Source organism: Sprattus sprattus (assembly GCF_963457725.1).
Source record: "Sprattus sprattus genome assembly, chromosome: 4".
Taxonomy (NCBI): Eukaryota; Metazoa; Chordata; class Actinopteri; order Clupeiformes; family Clupeidae; genus Sprattus; species Sprattus sprattus.
In genome coordinates this window covers 38,069,206-38,087,224 of record NC_137923.1, presented here as the reverse complement: position 1 = coordinate 38,087,224, position 18,019 = coordinate 38,069,206, and the positions used below count along the sequence as shown (strand labels likewise).

Below are 18,019 nucleotides of genomic sequence, written 5' to 3'. Positions count from 1 at the left end.
ACTAACCACATAAACAACCCTATTAAAGTCATGAAGGATTGAGACAGACTTTGAAGAGCCCCTGCCTAATGTCTTTCAAAGAAAACCACACAAACCATAACTACACACTATGGTCAGATGACATACCACTGCAAAGAAAACAAGACACACAAACACTTGTGAACTTGAGACATGATGTATTGTCATCTAGTGTATTGCTTTGTGTGCAATGAAAAGAGGGGATGGCTGAGGGAAGGTTTTATAATATATCCTATACGAATAAGTGGCATTTAAACAGATGCATGCGGTGTAAGACACCAGCTTTGTGATGACGGGGATTTCTTAAGGGAGGAGGGATGGGGATCGTTATAAGGGGATGATGTGGCATTAGGCCTTGGTGAGGGTGTGTCTTCCACTGGAGTTGGTGAGAGGAACGACGGTTCCGGATGCCCGGTGGCCTGGCTTGGCTGCAGCAATACGCTGGCGGACCTCCTGGCAGCGCTGCACCAGGGCCAGGGCCTCGTCCTTGCGAGACAGGTCCTCCTGCATGCAAGCCTCATGCTCCTGAAGGGCCTGGAGTGAGTGTCTGTAGGAGGGACAAAACACACACAAACACACACACACACACACAAACACACACACACACAGAACCATAAAAGACTATCACAAACCCAGTGTGCTAAAAGGACACAAGAGAAAAAGATGGCAAACTAAATTCATGTGAGTCATTACCTTAACAAAGTCAGTGTATCAAATCTGAATGGTTTCATCAAAATTGAGTAAACACTGAATATTCAAGAGGGGTAAAGGGAAGGGCAACTCACCGAGCCTGGCCCAGCTTCTGGCTCAGAGTCTGGATGGTGGCCTCCAGCTGTTTCAGTTCCTCCACCAGCCCATACGTAACCTGATTAATATTTAAAACCATGTAACTACTCCACATATTAATCGTAATTATTCCCCAAGAAGTGCTTGGACCCTACCCCACTTCAGGGTACACAAATGTGGCCACATGGAGCTACAACCATACTAATACATATGGATTGGTAAAGTCTAAGTACATGTTATCACAGAAGAAGAAAATCAATCTTTGACAAACACTATTTTATTGCCTGTGTGCATCAACATATTGTACTATAAATGTTTTGATGCTAGTGCCTCTAACATATTGGGCTCTATTCCCAGGAGGCACATGGTCTGTTTACCAATCCTTGCCTGCACCTTGTAGTGTAGCCTCATAATTTAAATACACAACACACAGTACCTTTCTGGTAATCTCACAGGCCAATGATACACATGCCAACACACATGTATAGGGTTAAGGTCTAGTAGGCTACCAGGCTAAAAGGCTAGCAGGCTACCTCATCCCTGCAAAGGTCCACTCCAGGCCTCTTGGTCCTGTTCTCCAGACGTGTGTGCGATAGCTTCAGGAAACCCTGCTTGGCATGCAGGTCAGTCTCCAGGTCGCGGATGTCCTTCTGAAGGTCTTGGATCTCGTCTTTGGTCTGTGAGGGCGTGAAGAGAATGCTTCAAGTATGCTGCTGAAGACACTTAGAGCTGGTACATCAGACAACGCAAAACATGATGACACAAGCATGAGCACATAAACTAAATCAAGCTATGCGAAAAAGGTGAGGAGATGATGAAGGAATACAAGGGCAGGTGACCAAAGGAGGAAAATGTTGTAGAGAAAAGAAGCACACAAGATAAAGAAGCATACTAGATAAAGAAGCACACAAGATAAATAAGCATACTAGATAAAGAAGCACACTAGATAAAGAGCACACCAGATAAAGAAGCACACTAGATAAAAAGGCACACTAGATAAAGAAGCACACTACATAATGAAACAAACAAGATAAAGAAGCACACAGAATAAAGAAGCACACTAAATAAAAAGGCACACTACATAAAGAAACAAGCAAGCAAAAGAAGCACACTGAATAAAGAAGCACACTAAATAGGGGCAGGATGCATGTTGCTCACAGTCTTCAGCTGCCACTTCAGCTCGTCTCTGGCCTGCTCCAGGTGATGTGTGCGTTTGCGGATGGCAAAGTCCAGAGCCGTCTTCTGAGACTCCATCTCATTCTGCACCTGCAGGAGGGTTTCCAAGACAAGCAGGATGTTTCTTTTACTCTCTCTAGAATTAAATCCCACATAGTTGTACAATACAGCTGCTGGTGGTCGGACATATGATTCAAGGGTAATAGAGGAAGTAAAACCTATTTCTAAATGCTCCCTAAAGTACATTAAAATTAGCTTGATCATTTAAAATGACTGTAGAGATAGAGAGCTCATTTCCTCTCTACTCTTCCTACCTGTGCCTGGGTGATGCACATGCTCTCTCTGAGGGCCAGTGAGGTCTGCATCTCCTCTTTACCTCTCGTTATGTTGTAAATGCTGAACTGCTCCCACTGCAGGGGAGTACTGGAACTGCAATAAACCCAGAATAAATAGGATGTTCACTCTGAAATAAACATACAGCCGCGGAAAAAATTAAGAGACCACTTCAAAATTATCAGTTTCTCTGGTTTTACTATTTATTGGTATGTGTTAATGTAAAATGTACATTTTTGTTTTATTCTATAACCTACTGGCAACATTCCTACCAAATTTCAAATAAAAATATTGTCATTTAGATCATTTATTTGCAGAAAAATGACAATTGGTCAAAATAGCAAAAAAGATGCAGTGTCTTCAGATCTCGAATAATGCAAAGAAAACAAGCTCATATTCATTTTTAAACTACACAATACTAATGCTTACACTTAGGAAGAGTTCAGAAATCAATATTTGGTGGAATAACCTTGATTTAAAATCACAACTTTCATGTGTCTTGGCATGCTCTCCACCAGTCTTTCACATTGCCGTTGGGTGACTTTATGCTACTCCTGGTGCAAGAATTCAAGCAGCTCGGCTTCTTTTCATGGCTTGTGACCATCCATCTTCCTCTTGATCACATTTCAGAGGCTTTTTATGGGATTCAGGTCTCGAAATTGGGCTGGCCATGACAGGGTCCTGATCTGGTGGTACTCCATCCACACCTTTACTGGCCTGGCTGTGTGGCATGGAGCATTGCCCTGCTGGAAAAAACATTTCTCAGAGTTGGGGAACATTGTCAGAGCTAAAGGAAGCAAGTTTTTCTTCCGGGACATCGTTGTACTTTGCCTGGCTGAGGTTTGTAAAAGACCATAAGGATTGAAAAAAGCGGACTGGAGGGTCTTCTAGTTCGTCTTCTCTGATGAGTCCAATTTTCAGCTTTGCCCAACACATGGACGTCTGATGGTTAGACAGAGACCTGGAGAGGCCTACAAGCCAGAGAGTCTTGCACCTACTGTGAAATCGGACTCATCAGAGAAGACGAACTTAGAAGAACCTCCAGTCCGCTTTTTCAATCCTTATGGTCTTTTACAAACCTCAGCCAGGCAAAGTACAACGTTGTCCCGGAAGAAAAACTTGCTTCCTTTTGCTCTGACAATGTTCCCCAACTCTGAGAAGTGTTTTTTCCAGCAGGGCAATGCTCCATGCCACACAGCCAGGCCAGTAAAGGTGTGGATGGAGTACCACCAGATCAGGACCCTGTCATGGCCAGCCCAATTTCGAGACCTGAATCCCATAAAAAACCTCTGAAATGTGATCAAGAGGAAGATGGATGGTCACAAGCCATGAAAAGAAGCCGAGCTGCTTGAATTCTTGCGCCAGGAGTAGCATAAAGTCACCCAACGGCAATGTGAAAGACTGGTGGAGAGCATGCCAAGACACATGAAAGTTGTGATTTTAAATCAAGGTTATTCCACCAAATATTGATTTCTGAACTCTTCCTAAGTGTAAGCATTAGTATTGTGTAGTTTAAAAATGAATATGAGCATGTTTTCTTTGCATTATTCGAGATCTGAAGACACTGCATCATTTTTGCTATTTTGACCAATTGTCATTTTTCTGCAAATAAATGATCTAAATGACAATATTTTTATTTGAAATTTGGTAGGAATGTTGCAAGTAGGTTATAGAATAAAACTAAAATGTACATTTTACTTTAACACATACCAATAAATAGTAAAACCAGAGAAACTGATAATTTTGAAGTGGTCTCTTAATTTTTTCCGCGGCTGTATATAGCACTCATTCGTGCTACTTTGCTTATTGACAAATGCCACAGCAAACAAAATGATCCATTTGCAAACAGTCAAGATGTGATGGAAAATTATACAGATGAAAAAAATATTTTTGAGGAATTCTCAACATGTAGGAGGACAGGTTGTGTGCTCCAACCTGGCCCTGGGAGAGTTTTACCTGGTTGGTATTCTGAGAGGGTTGGGCTTCAGGGAGATCTGCGGTGAGGTCACAGAGAGTGATAGGCAGGACATGTCCACATCCAGGGCATCTCTTTTGTTCTGGAGGTCAGAGGTCACCTGGTGCCAGGCTTCCTGCAACAGGCTGAGGGGCACCACGGAGCATTACTTATAATGTCACATGACTCTGCTATGGGCAACCTCATAAGCTCAACCAATGAGACGACCCTTATTTTTTTCTCTGACTCCTCCCTCCATCTCACCACAGCTGTTCAAAAGACTGATCGATGCGCTGTTGCAACATGCGCTGACAGCTGTCAATCAGTTCCACGTCCTTCTTCAGCTCGGCCTCCACCGGGTCGCTGACCAGCTCTCCACCCCGCCGGCCCTCCCACAGGGTCAGGCACTCTATGGTTACCTCCAGAGGCAGAGCTGTGGCTGCCAGAGCAAGCTCAATCTTTTCCTTAGACTGGAACAGCATTCACAAACATTAATCACCAGAACTACAGCATTCTGAAAGGGGAATTTCGACACTTTCTATCTGAAAAGGACTATTAGGTGGCTGATTAGGTGGCTTTCATCAGGTGGATTATTAGATGGATTATTAGTCAGATAGATTATTAGTCACCTTTCAGATGCTGGATGCACTGAAAAGTGAACTGCTCATTACTCAATTGAGATCTTTAAATCTGTCTTTTCTTTTAATTAACTCTTTGGTTTGCTGTTTATTCCTCATTATAGGTCTCACAAATCACCTGAGTCAGGGCATCCATCTCACTGTCGACATCCTTGGCACAAGACTCTAGTTTGCTCTTCCAGTGGGCAATGTCATGAACCCTGTCGCTCAGTCTGCGACTGCTGTCACTCTCATCCCATTTGGTCTGAAACAGAAAAGACAAATCAAGACATATAAATTAATTAAATATAACTTAATTTAATATTCCTCACTTCTCCACACTTTAAACTGCTGCTAGCCCTTCTGTTATTTAAATTGTCGTATGTTTATGTTATATGTTTTATTGTTATAGTGTTATATGTTATTTTTGGTATATGCTACTTTGTTATCTGTATGACGTCTACTGCGTAGATGATGATGCTGGCCAAGTCTTAAGAATTTTGCTGTGCTGAAGCAATTTGGTGCATGCGACAATAAACACTTTGACTTTGACTTTGACTATAGACAGACATTATATATTCATGAGAATTAAACAATATTCTCCTAATGAGATAAATAATAAGTCAAACTGTCATTTCAGCATTCTTTGGATAAACAAATAGCAATCAGGTGTCCATTCACTATGGCAGCATAATAACGATCAGCCCCTTACTTTAGTAGTGGTCTGATTGCGCAGAGCCAGTCCCTCCTGACGGACATCGTGGGACACCTGGCGTTGGTGTTCGGCAGTCTCAGACAACTGCTTGTTCCTGGCCTCCCAATCTAACACACTGTGGTGCAGGCCTGGCTTCATACTCAAAGTGGCCATTTTCACACCTGCTGAGTTCACAAGATACATGTACACTCATTCAATGCATAAGATTCATGATATTTCCCAAGATATACAGTATATCAACATGTATAAGAAAATTGTGCTGTCATAAGAAAGTTCAATAACTCTGTTAAGAACGTATAGCCCACCAAAGGGATACCCAGTACTGCCACACTGAAGGATGTTTAAAATATTGGTGTTTTAATAAGCAGAAGAGTGTAAGCTTTGAGAATGCTAGTTTAAAAATTTTTAGCTACAGGTATGTGCAGCCTACGTAGTCCTAGTCAAATAGGTCCATTGGCCAACAGGCTATCTGTATTTTTGTGAAACAACTGTACACCGGTACATTTGGTCAAGTTCCGAAAATAAAAGTCGACAGTGATCAAACAATTGTGCGACATGATAGATATAATATGTTAATATGCAGCCTACCCTGCCAGATGACATTAAGGTAGAATATGTTTCTTCTCCTTATCGGTAGTTTAGAACTACCCTGAAATATCGATGAACCTAATACGTGAAATAATTCCTTGTGAAGCAATAGCGATTTTGGAAACAGATGTTTGAACGGTTATGTTGTTTAAAATTATATTCACTCACCTTACGTTCTGGAATTACAAATGCAACTGTTCGTCTCCCTCTGCCCGCGAGTTTATCACCGAGACGCAAAAAGTGTCGATGCCAGTGCTCGGTCGCTAGGTAACAAACAAACCAACATGTCCAGCGCGCTACTTAATAATTGAAGTGCCATGACAACGGCCTAAAAAAAACGCTGTAGGCTACTGTAGTTTGAAAGGTGTCACAATGCGGTTGTGTCGGTTGTTGACGTGTTGGGCTACGTAACCGTTACATTTCCCGATAGACCCAGGCTATGTCAGTCCTATATAAGTCAGCAGAGTTCAAATAATATAAGTTTTCAAATAATACAATATAAACCTGCCATAATATTTGCTTGTCTTCATTTGGATTTGTTAAACTGCAGACTGATGGATTTGTGGCTGGCCTTGTGAGATTACAACTGTCTATCTTTACACAAGGTTGCGTGGATCCCCTAATATGGTGTTTCTGGATATTTGCTGCTATTTGGAGCTTTTTTCTGATTTATACCTTTGTAGTGGTATAACAGTGTGGACATCCGAGGGCAGCACTCGAGAATTGTCAAAAGACAGAACACCTCTACTCCTGACTGCCTGATGTCCAGAAACTCAGAATAATCCTTTAACTTTCGCCAAAATATAACACGTTATGATGGGCATGTGCCCACCCTGGGTCAGGGCGTGATGCCTCTGGATCTAGACATAACCAAAGTCAAGTTTCTGTCTTGAGGGTAAACAGGAGGCAACAAGTTGAGAAGCTGGACTCGCAAAGAAACACAATATCAAAACAACAATCATCCTTTTTGGCCAGTTTTCAAGATATTAATAATAATTAGTATGATACATAATAATGAGGACGAGGTTTAAAATGTTATGACACATTCGCATAAACTGTAGATGATAAGGTGTTTTAATTAGCTGTCCTGCATTCCTAGTGTAATTCTTTATTACATTAATTGAAAACAGAGGTAAATAGAGAGTGGTGCTGTGATTATCCTCAGACAGGACCTGCTAGAGTCTGGGACAGAGAAACCTCCTTTCTCTCTCTTAAGAGTAGAGCTGAAGAGTTAGACTGATCATACCCTTGTAGATAGATGAAAGATTGTTGTGTTTTTGACGGATTTCGTGTGAACACCACTGTTATACTATCTTGACTTTTAGATAGAGAGAAATATGTATGGGGCTCTTTGGTCAAGCATGGCCCCCTTTCGGTGACATGGCATCTGCTTCCAGTGAATAGCTCTCTTCCTGTACTATGAGAGCCAGAGGAAATAGGCCTGTCCGCACAACCCAGGGTCAAAGCTGACCCCTTGCAAGGCTCCCCCTTTTGACGGCCGAATGAAGTCTGAACCAGAACTTAGAGGTAATTACATTTGGACAAAGGGGCCATACCTGTGAGAAATGGGCCCAGCAAATTATGTTTCCTTTTTCCAAAGACAGGAAACAGTTCAATGGTGTATTCGACTGTCAGACATCGTCTGTCCACTGAACAATCAGCATGGGATGTTATAAATAGGCCTCCCCTACTTTTATTATAGGCTCAACTATGTTGTGGATCATGTGCGGTTGCCACAGACATCAAAGTTCCCTCATACGTTTTCATGTACGTTTCCCTTGAATAGCACAGGTAAGGCAAGCTTATTCAAATCACCTTACAGCTCCAAACTAAATGTGCCAAATTAAAAGTCAAAGCAGGGGCAGGCTGGGACTCAGCCATGTTGTCTCAGACAAAGAGTGCCTTTGACAGACAGTCACAAAGCAACACGACACCGATCAACACACCTGGTTATAACAAAGAAATACACTCATACATTGCTTAATTAGATTCCTTTAGATGTTGGCCTTTCTGCACGTCCAGTATTTCCCACATAAGCAGAGGAATTGCACATACAGTGGGGAAAATAAGTATTTGAACCCCTGGCGATTTCACAAGTTTGGCCACTTGCAAAGAAATGTGTGATCTAAAATTGTAAAGGTAGGTGTATATTAACAGTGAGAAACAGAATCAACAAAAAAAAATCCAGAAAAAAATGCATTTTATAAAATGTATGACTTTATTTGCATTTGATGCAAAAAATAAGTATTTGAACCCCTAGCAAAACTGACTGACAAAAATGACTTAGTACTTGGTGGAATAACCCTTGTTGTCAAGCACAGACGTCAGACGTTTCTTGTAGTTGGTCACCAGGTTTACACACATCTCAGGAGGGATTTTGGTCCACTCCTCTTTGCAGATCCTCTCCAAATCTTTAAGGTTGCGTTTTCAATGGGAGGGAATGCAGGAATGAGGTTCGAGCCCAATATTCCACGTTACATGGCCCCATCCATAGTCCCCTTGATGCAGTGGAGTCGTCCTGTACCCTTGGCAGAGAAACAGCCCCAAAGCATAATGTTTCCACCTCCATGCTTGATGGTGGGTATGATGTACTCTTGGGGTCATATTCAGCATTCCCCCCCCCCCCTGTCAAACACGGCAAGTCGAGTTGATGCCAAAGAGCTTGATTTTGGCATCATCTGACCACATTCTGTCTCCCAATCCTCCTTAGAATCATTCAAGTGTGCAATGGCAAACTTCAGATGGCCCTGTACATGCGCTTCCTTGAGCAGGGGGACCTTGCGAGTGCTGCATTACTTCAAAAAGTGTTGCCAATGGTTTTCTTGGTGACTGTGGTCCCAGCTGCCTTGAGATCATTCACAAGCTCCCCCTGCGTAGTTCTGGGGTTATTCTGCACCTTCCGAATGATCACTGATACCGCACAAGGGGATATCTTGCATGGAGCCCCAGACCTAGAGCGATTAACATTTGTTTGGTGTTGCTTCCATTTACGAATAATCGCACCAAAAGTTGTCTGCTTCTCACCAAGCTGCTTGCCAATGGTTTTGTAGGCCATTCCAGCCTTGTGCAGGTCTACAATCTTATCTCTGACGTCCTTGGACAACTCTTTGGTCTTGCCCATGGTGGTGAGGTTGAAGGTATGAAGTATGATTCCTTGGACAGGTTTCTTTTATAAACGTGACCAGTTGAGATCAGGTGTACCTTGTTAGACCTAATGAGGACTAATCTGTGTGCTTCTTGGGCACATGGTCATTGTGAGCCACAATTCTTGCTGTTTGCTTGGGGGTTCAAATACTTATGTTTTGCATCAAATGCAAATAAAGTCATAAATGTTATAAAATGCAGTTTTCTGAATTTTTTTGTTGATTTTCTGTTTCTCACTGTTAAAATACACCTACCAATACAATTGTAGATCACACATTTCTTTGCAAGTGGCCAAACTTGCGAAATCGGTAGGGGTTCAAATACTTATTTTCCCCACTGTATTTGCAGTGTTGTTTGTTTTTAATCGCAGTTATTAGGCTCAGGGGAAAAAAGATTGTTAGGCAATTGTTACGACCCCCTGCACCCCTGCAGACATTGCAGTGGCCATGCACGGCCTGCAGGGAATCGTGGGGATGACGAGTGCCGTTGATTGACTGATTATCCACACCTGGGGAGGTGTGCAGTATAAAGGACCAGTGGACACCTGTCTCTCTCTCTCTCTCTCTCGAGCTGACTATGCCAGCTAAAGACGTAAACCCTAGACACGTCTCCTTTGCTTTTGTGATATTTGAATGGACTTAATAAATACGCGTACCTATTGTAGAAAACCGTTGTTGTCTGCCTCCAAACGTTATTGCTTCGGTCACGAGCCGGCCGAAGCGTAACAGCAATCAAATAGTAATAAAATTAGCCACCGAACTCCATAAATATTCATAGGAGATGTTAAGCAATAAACGATTGCACCATTGCATGAGTTACTTCCTGCGTGTATGCAGTGCAAGTCTTTGATATAGCCAGTGTAGCAGCACACAGATGTCGCTCTTTCTTTGATTACCTTCATTTCCTGTGAGACTGAGGGTGAGATGAGAAGATGCACGATTAACATCTTCCGCGAAGAATTCCAAATCTATGATTTCATGCAGTGTTATATGCCACAGTGTCTGTTGTATGTGTGTATGTAACCATCAGCCTGATAGAACAGATAGATAACAGCAACAATGGAAAATGCTGCTGACGAGGCTTTGCTGATGAAACCACACATAAAAACCATACTGAAAGGACGTGAGTACAACCATGTGACGGTCGTGGTCCTGCTCTCTTTGCAACCACAAGCGCACCCAACAGCCATGGTTTGCGCACACACAAACACTCTGACCAATGATTACAATTGGATCCCCCTCATGGACACTGCTAATTGCCTAGACTGGCAGGGGGGGGACATCTAAAATGGTTTGGGCGATAGCACTTGGATAAGGTGGTTTTTAACAAACCTTTGAGACAATATTTATGTATTACATAGTTATTTATTTGATTGATGGTAGTGAGGATATACTATGTTTGTGTCTCAGAGCCTTGTCCTGTCTTGTAGGTGGACCTTTTTTGTGACTGCTGATTTTTGACCTCTACCCCATTTAGAGGCTTAGCAGGTATTTTAATTGAGCGATGTACTGCTGCATTGTGTCCTCTACCCCATTTAGAGGCTGAGCAGGTGAGACTGTTGCTCTTCGTCCTCAGTATGTTTGTGAGGCTTAGCAGTTCTCCTAGGTATTTTGAAGCCTAATAAAACTTTATATTTGAACCCTCACTCTGTCTCTGAGCTTTCGGGCCAAACCCACAAATTTTCGACGGCAACCAAGGCTCGGTCCGTCACAATTGGTGGCAGCTGGTGGGATTTGGCCTACAGGACAGGAGTGGGTGGTTATAATTATTTTTTTGAGCATAGTTGGCAGTATTTTTTTTCTTCTGGATCCTGATTTGTGGAGTTCCCTAGTTTCGGAGGATGGGGACTAAAAAGGCAGAAGCAGGGCAGCTTGATGAAGCGGCAGAAGCCCTCAGAGGAGGAGAGACTGGCGGAGAGCTGGAGTTGACCCGTGGGGCTGAAGATGTCTCTCTGCAGGAGGCGAGACATGGTCTGAGCCTGTCTCTCCGTGCGGCAGGTTGGAGAGAATGGACTGGAGCAGGAGGCGGCACGGCAGGAGGCCTGATGGAAGGCCAATATTTACCCCATTTAGAGGCTAAGCAGGTATTTTAATTGAGCGATGTACTGCTGCATAGTGTCTTACAATACTAGCAGGCGTGCTGTGGCAGTGGCAAGGTAACCAACATGAATCCCTAGGAGCCACAGTCATGGATGCCTGGAGCTGAAGGACAAGACAGTGGACCAGGGACATCTACAGCTCCGATCCTGCAGAAAGACACATCTGGAATTTCTGCTACAACGCTGAGTGCCAAAGACTGTAGCTTTAAGCTCTCTGATGGAGAGTGTTCAAACTTGAACAGTCACAATCCTCCAAAAGTCAACGGACTGGACCCTTGGGTGAACATCTGGGCCCCAGACATCCCGAAGAACCGGATTCCAAGTTTTAGTAACATTCCCACCGGTTGCAGCCTGCCAGCAAACCTCTACAGATATATGGTGAGTTGTCCCTCCAGTTGGGTCCAGCATGAGCCTGTATAAATCTATAAATCTCACTCATGTACGGTAGCACAGATACTGTAGAAGTACTCAAACATTCTCTCTAAACGTCACGGCAGCTTAGTTTGCTCTTTGTGGAAGATGATTAGCCTTTGGTTTCCTGATGATTCATAATGGACAAATGAAAGCAGTAATCGCGTGGACGTAATCGCTGTTTAACATAACTTCATGGTAGTTTCATAGTATGTGTGTTCTACTGTATTTTGCTCCAAAGGACGGTGAAGGACAGCATAGGTAAAGGCCTCTCAAAGCCATTGAAGTAGGTCGTAGGTTAGCTCGGCAGCAGCAATAGGATGCTCTTAATTAATGATGATAGTTTGGTCTTAGTTTGCCCAAGGTTATAACATAGATTATGTGTAGACATTTAGGTGATGTTTATGACTACAATTAGCAGTGTGGAATATCTTGACCTCAAGGTGCATACTTTGGACTGTGTGTATTGGTACTTTGCAAGTGTATAATAGATATAATAATGTCCTGATTTATATTAGAGGATCCAGTGTAGATGGCTCTGTATAATCAAATTCTTTCTGTACACATGTGATTCTTATTATTCTTTTAATAATGTTGTGTTAGATCTGCATTACTTAAGGGGAATCGAATTATTCTTTTACAACTGAAATACCCCAGAGGTGCTTCACTTCAGTCCAGTCCACTTCAGTAAAACCTTTTAACTGCCTAGCTGGGTAAACCTGTGTGTGTGTGTGTGTGTGTGTGTGTGTGTGTGTGTGTGTGTGTGTGTAAACGTGTGTGTGTGTGTGTGTGTGTGTGTGTGTGTAAACGTGTGTGTGTGTGTCACTGGTCCACAGAAGGGCTTCTGTATTGAGACGGATGAGGACTCCAGAGAAGTGATGCAGCTCACTTCGGAGAGCAGACAAGGGCAATTCCCATTCCCGTCCAGTTCCTGAGCAGGTCAGGTCATTCTACATCCCATCCCCCATTACACTTCCACAGTGCAGTATTACTGGAAAACCACGAATGACACATTTCCTTAAGTCCATGTTCCCTGAATTTGGGGAGGGGAGCTTCCTGTGCCAAGTGCTCATTGACAGTTATAGGGTAACTGTAGAGTCAGGTATGTCACCAAGATGGGACAACTGCTCAGTTAACCCTGGTTGATGACTGTCGGACTATATGACAAAAAAAGCTCATTCTGTGGCTTCGAAGCAAATGTAAACATTTGTGCACATCACTACTCGCAGGGGGCCACGGTTCTTTCATAAAATTCAAACTTGATTACCGGTTTACCAGAAGAAACTGTAATAATTTAATTATAACGGGCTTTATTGATTGACAACCCACCCACCCCCCACCCCAGTAAGGGACCATAGCATGCCAACTGTGTCTTCTACCTGCAGGCTCCTGCAGTAAACAAAGCTCCCCCACCCTTGCAAGTACTACCGCCTGTGCAAGGTCCTGGTCATGCTGCTGGTTCCTCTGTTTCTTCGGAAATTAATGAAACACAGACAAAGGTTAAGAAGTAGAATGAAGTATAGCCAGAAACCTACCCTGAAGAGGCACGTGCAGAAGGCAGAAGCATCTGTAGCAAGTGACCGAGTTGATCCCATGACACCGTGGTTCCCAAACTTTCCATGGCAGGCACCCCTTTGACAATGACAGAAAATGTAATTACATTTTTTATTTATTTTTTGATCAGACCTCAGAACTTGACCACTTCCGTTCTTAATTTGGTTGTTTAGGGTTTTCATTCCATTTTTCTGTCCTCAGGCCGCACCCCCCTTGCTCACTTTAATGTGATCACACACAACAGAGTAAAGATCAGTCTCCCTGTCCTGTATTAGAAAGTGAATGTTTATGTTTGTTTTATGTTTATGTTTTTCAGCTTTTTTAAGTAAAAAATGTGAAACTTGTATGAGATTGTCTTTCCTCCTGATAAGATTTGTGCTTTTATCCTCCAGCCCCTTGTCATACAAACCGAATGTGCTTTCTGCAATTCAGTGAGATATACAGTTGGCCTTGTTAATGAGGGCTGGTTGGTAGGAGTCTAAGGTCTTCTTTTGTCCATTGTCCAATTCAATGATATTAAACAATAGTATGTGGGTATGCTTATGTACTTGGTATAGATATTTTAATTCGGCCATTGAAACACACATACTGTATATGAAGCTTAAGTTTAAGGACACTCCAAATAGGCCAGTGTGCAGAAAAAACATCTGTAATTTTGTATTCTGTGTTCTGTGTATCAGTATTCTGTGTCAGTTAACCTTTTGAATGTGGTTTAACAAATGGTCAAACATATTATTAGACATTTGCATTTTACCAGATTCATAGCGTTGGCATCAAAAAGGATCACAGGCCAAATGGTTTTTAGATTATTAGTAATCATTTTTATCATTTGTTGAATTTTAGCTCCCCCTGCAGGTCACATTACATTTCAAAGATATACATACAATTTTCATAATTCTAGTCAGAATGAGTCTGATGCTGAGCCATTGGGCTGTGATTATGGGGCGTGTTTCAACGAACTAGGAAAAAAATGCCTCTTCGCTCAATTGGATACCTACAACTAATCAGAGCAACATAGAATGACCATCTGATACATTAAAACTTTTACCGGATCCCGTAAGAAGGACGGCAAAAACATATTTTCGATCGACAAATGCCTTGATCGCGTTTCTCTGTTCCTCTTTCAAAATGAATGCGCTGTCAATATCAGTGAGATATGCCTGCTCACGTACGTATTAGCAGCAAGGCTAGCTGCTACTATGTGTTTCAATGGATTTTTTTGTCTAAGCGTTAGCAATAACCTATCAATAATGGTCTACAGCGCTTCAGTTAAGACCTACAATCCTCGGCAACATTCGTGTTGCACATACACTACTAACCGAATCAATGTAGACATAAAAAAAGTCGTGTAGATAGCTTAAATCATATAAAATATGTCCCACTAAGCTCCCGAGACGGCGCCATCTTTGTTCGATTTATAATCTATCTATCTAATCAACTCAAGCGTTGGTTGGTCATCTGTCCATCAACTTATAAAGCCCGCCCTTACAATTTGATTAGTCAGATTGCTTTTCCGAAAACTTGAATCTCTCCCAATTAGCTCAAAGCCGGACTGAATCTCCCAGACCAAAAATGTTGTGGGCGGAGTTCAGGCTGGTGTCCAGGCTAACAATTTTGTATAATCTGAATTTCAATGTTTTTTCTGTTTAGGGTCCCAAGTGTGTCTAGTGTAGATGTGCCATGCCCACTTAATTCTAACAACATCTCTTGAGTTTTCATCCAGTCCCTGATGATTAGATGAGTAGCTTTGAAAGGCTAGAAAATGTCTACATTACACATTATTATTTAGATATTAAAAACAATTACAAAAAATACACTGTGAACACTAAATCCACTTCATTGGCATTAATCGTTTGTACATTTAATACATTGAAAGAGATCTGAGGGGGGTGAGAAGAATCATGATTCTAGACAGATTCTGGGCCCCTTCTTAGCGCATATTACCCGCTACCCCCATCTATAATCCCAACCTTTACTCGTGTGACTACCTAATGTTCACATGCCATGGGTCATGTTTTTGACAGGTGAGACTTCTATAAAACAGTAAGGTGCTGTAGTGGGTCACAAGTTCAGCTCAACATGCAACAGTCACAGGTAGTTCATCTCTGCTGTCTCCAGGTGTTTTGTAACATGGTCCATTATAACCCTCTCATTCACTGCATCTTTCAGATAGAAGTGGGCCCCAGGCAGCATCTGAATGGTGAAGTCTCCACTTGTTATGTCCTTCCAGGCTATGACAGGGATTAAAAGCACAATTAACTGCATGGGGGTGTAGAGGAACAGAGGCAGCAACAGTATGACACCTGTTTCTGATGTTTTAGCCAAAAAAGGACTTAGCTGGAGTATCACACAACCAGTAAAGTCACTTGAAGTTATGCTGCATTAGTGGCTCAGCTCAAAGAATGGGTGATTAAGGTGGGTCACGACTCGTGTGATGTGTGTGTGTGACCCGTGCCTCCACGTTAAGCTTATTACAGCCTCCATATGTCATGTTAAAACATCACACCCTTGCATTGTGGATCTGGGCTGCCATGGCAACGCCAGGGGTACCATCACATGACGAGCAGTCATGCGTGACAGGCAAAGGGAGCGCATGCTGACCTTTCAGATCGTGTGGCACGTCTTGCGTTCCATCGAAGCAGGAGACCGGGCAAGAGAGTAAGGGTGTCTCTGGCTGTGGACATCTGGGAAAGTTCACAAAGTTCCTCAAGTTCACACATGCTCAGTCAGTGTCAGCGGAGAGGCATGGTTAGCACTTTTCATGAACTCATTACCAGATGCCACAATTTACTTCCATCTATGTTTGTACAGTGACTTTACTATCTACCATATTTCCCACCACAACTTACCTGTAGTTCTCAATTACGTGAAGGTCTGCCTTCAGTGAAGGAAGGAAGAGCTTCATCAACTCTGGATTGGCCAATAGGTCTGGGGGCGTGCCCCCAATTCTACTCATCCATTGGAGAAACTCTTCATCTGACAGAGCACTTCTGGAGGGGGCACTGAGACGGGTCTCAGACTTGGGAAGAAGAAGTAGGTTAAGAACCTAGGTAGAGACTGTACGGGACATGTGGTAAATCTAACTGGGTTCTCAATAAACAATGCACCTGAACGAGAATGTTTCTTCTAGCGAGCAACTTCCATGACTAATTGCAGAGTTACAGACATATATTTCATAGTACATAATTCAGTCATATCTAATGAAAGAGATCATTCAACTTTCCTTTAACCTATGTTATTAGACAATGGCTGCTGCTCTTTACTCACATATGGAGCAGAAGCCCCAGAGAGGAAGATATGGATGGGCTCAATCCCATGAGCACTTTTAAGGGACTCAGCGAAGGCAAAGCACGACATGGCACCAAAACTGACGGGGACAACAGGAGAGGTCTTAAACAGCAGATGTGATGTTCTACATGCATTTACACAAATTGGAAACATTTGGGAAATTGTGTGCATAGTTAAGGAAAAAAATGCCTATGCTTGACAGCTTTTCACAATGATGTCAGAAAGGAAATGGTTATAACAGATGTGCACTACATATGTTTCTTTCTTGGTTTCTTTACTACCATGTAATGCCTCACCTGTGGCCAAACAGGGCAAAAGGCTTCTCCCTGAGGACCGGCAACAATACGGTGACAACCTCCTCTACCACCTGCTGCATACTTTGGTGAAAGGGCTCTCTGGCTCGAGACTCCCTCCCAGGTAACCGAACAGAATACACTGCATTGAAGGAAGAGGCAGTTACAGCCATTACAGCCACATAACATATGTGATAATCAAGAAGTGATGAAGGAAATGGGCATGGACAACATGGAGCAACTATCTGTATCTGTAATACTGTGTGCTTATATGTACACAATAGGTAACGCCAACTTTAACATCAATTTATATCATACTGTAATCTAAGAAAGAACTTAAATTGAACTGAAGAAAGACCCCATGAAGTAAACCATTCATTGCTATTATGCTTAGAGGATTGAAGTTCATAACTCCAAAATTCACTCCTACCTTCAATCGAACTCATAGTGTTGCCCCATCGGGCATAGTGAATCGAGCCACCCCCAGCCCAGGGGAAACATATGAGCCTAGCCACGGCGTCAGGCCTCTTACGAAAACAGTTGATGACTTTATCCATACTATACAACAACAAAAAACAATTGAAACGAGACGATTCACAAAGCATGGCTCAAAACAACACTTGCATTACCAAGGACATCTGATAAAAAATATCTGTAGAAAAGCATGGCATAGAAACAGCTTCCAGCAGGGCCATAGGAATCATAGGGACTTTGATCATCACCATGGCACCGTGCAGAGAACATGAATCGCAGCTAACTTACTCTGGCACTATTTCATTCAGTTAGTAGTAACGTTCATTTCGTTTGTCTCGACAAAAAAAGACAGTCAACAGAAAAGCCCTTGATATAATTACGGGGCGAAGGCTGGTTACTGTTCTTCTGCCTATCACACTCGAATGGACAGCTCAACATCAACGTTAAGGATGTTTCCTGTATTTCTTCTTCTGCAGAGTTGTGCGGACTTAAGGCAAAAAATGCCACGTAGCGCCACCTGGTAACAACAGATGTATACTGGTGGTGTGTTCATACACGGTTCACTCCACT

General features: G+C 42.6%; 2 protein-coding genes across 2 annotated transcripts; both read right to left on the bottom strand.

Moving 5' to 3' along the window:
* Positions 1-366: 366 nt before the first annotated feature.
* Positions 367-5,752, bottom strand: tekt2 (tektin 2 (testicular); the record flags this gene model as incomplete). Its single annotated transcript, XM_080836640.1, has 9 exons — positions 367-565; positions 804-883; positions 1,338-1,481; positions 1,963-2,070; positions 2,295-2,409; positions 4,270-4,413; positions 4,532-4,737; positions 5,024-5,149; positions 5,597-5,752. The coding sequence occupies 9 exons, from the start codon at positions 5,750-5,752 to the stop codon at positions 367-369; spliced, it is 1,278 nt and encodes a 425-aa protein (XP_080692766.1).
* Positions 5,753-14,332: 8,580 nt separating this feature from the next.
* Positions 14,333-17,859, bottom strand: olah (oleoyl-ACP hydrolase). Its single transcript, XM_080836653.1, has 7 exons — positions 17,738-17,859; positions 17,406-17,533; positions 16,979-17,117; positions 16,662-16,761; positions 16,244-16,413; positions 15,996-16,078; positions 14,333-15,625 (listed from the first exon to the last, which is right to left on the bottom strand). Exons 2-7 carry the CDS (start codon positions 17,530-17,532, stop codon positions 15,483-15,485), a joined length of 762 nt encoding a protein of 253 aa, XP_080692779.1. The 5' UTR covers position 17,533; positions 17,738-17,859; the 3' UTR covers positions 14,333-15,482.
* Between the last annotated feature and the right edge of the window lie 160 nt (positions 17,860-18,019).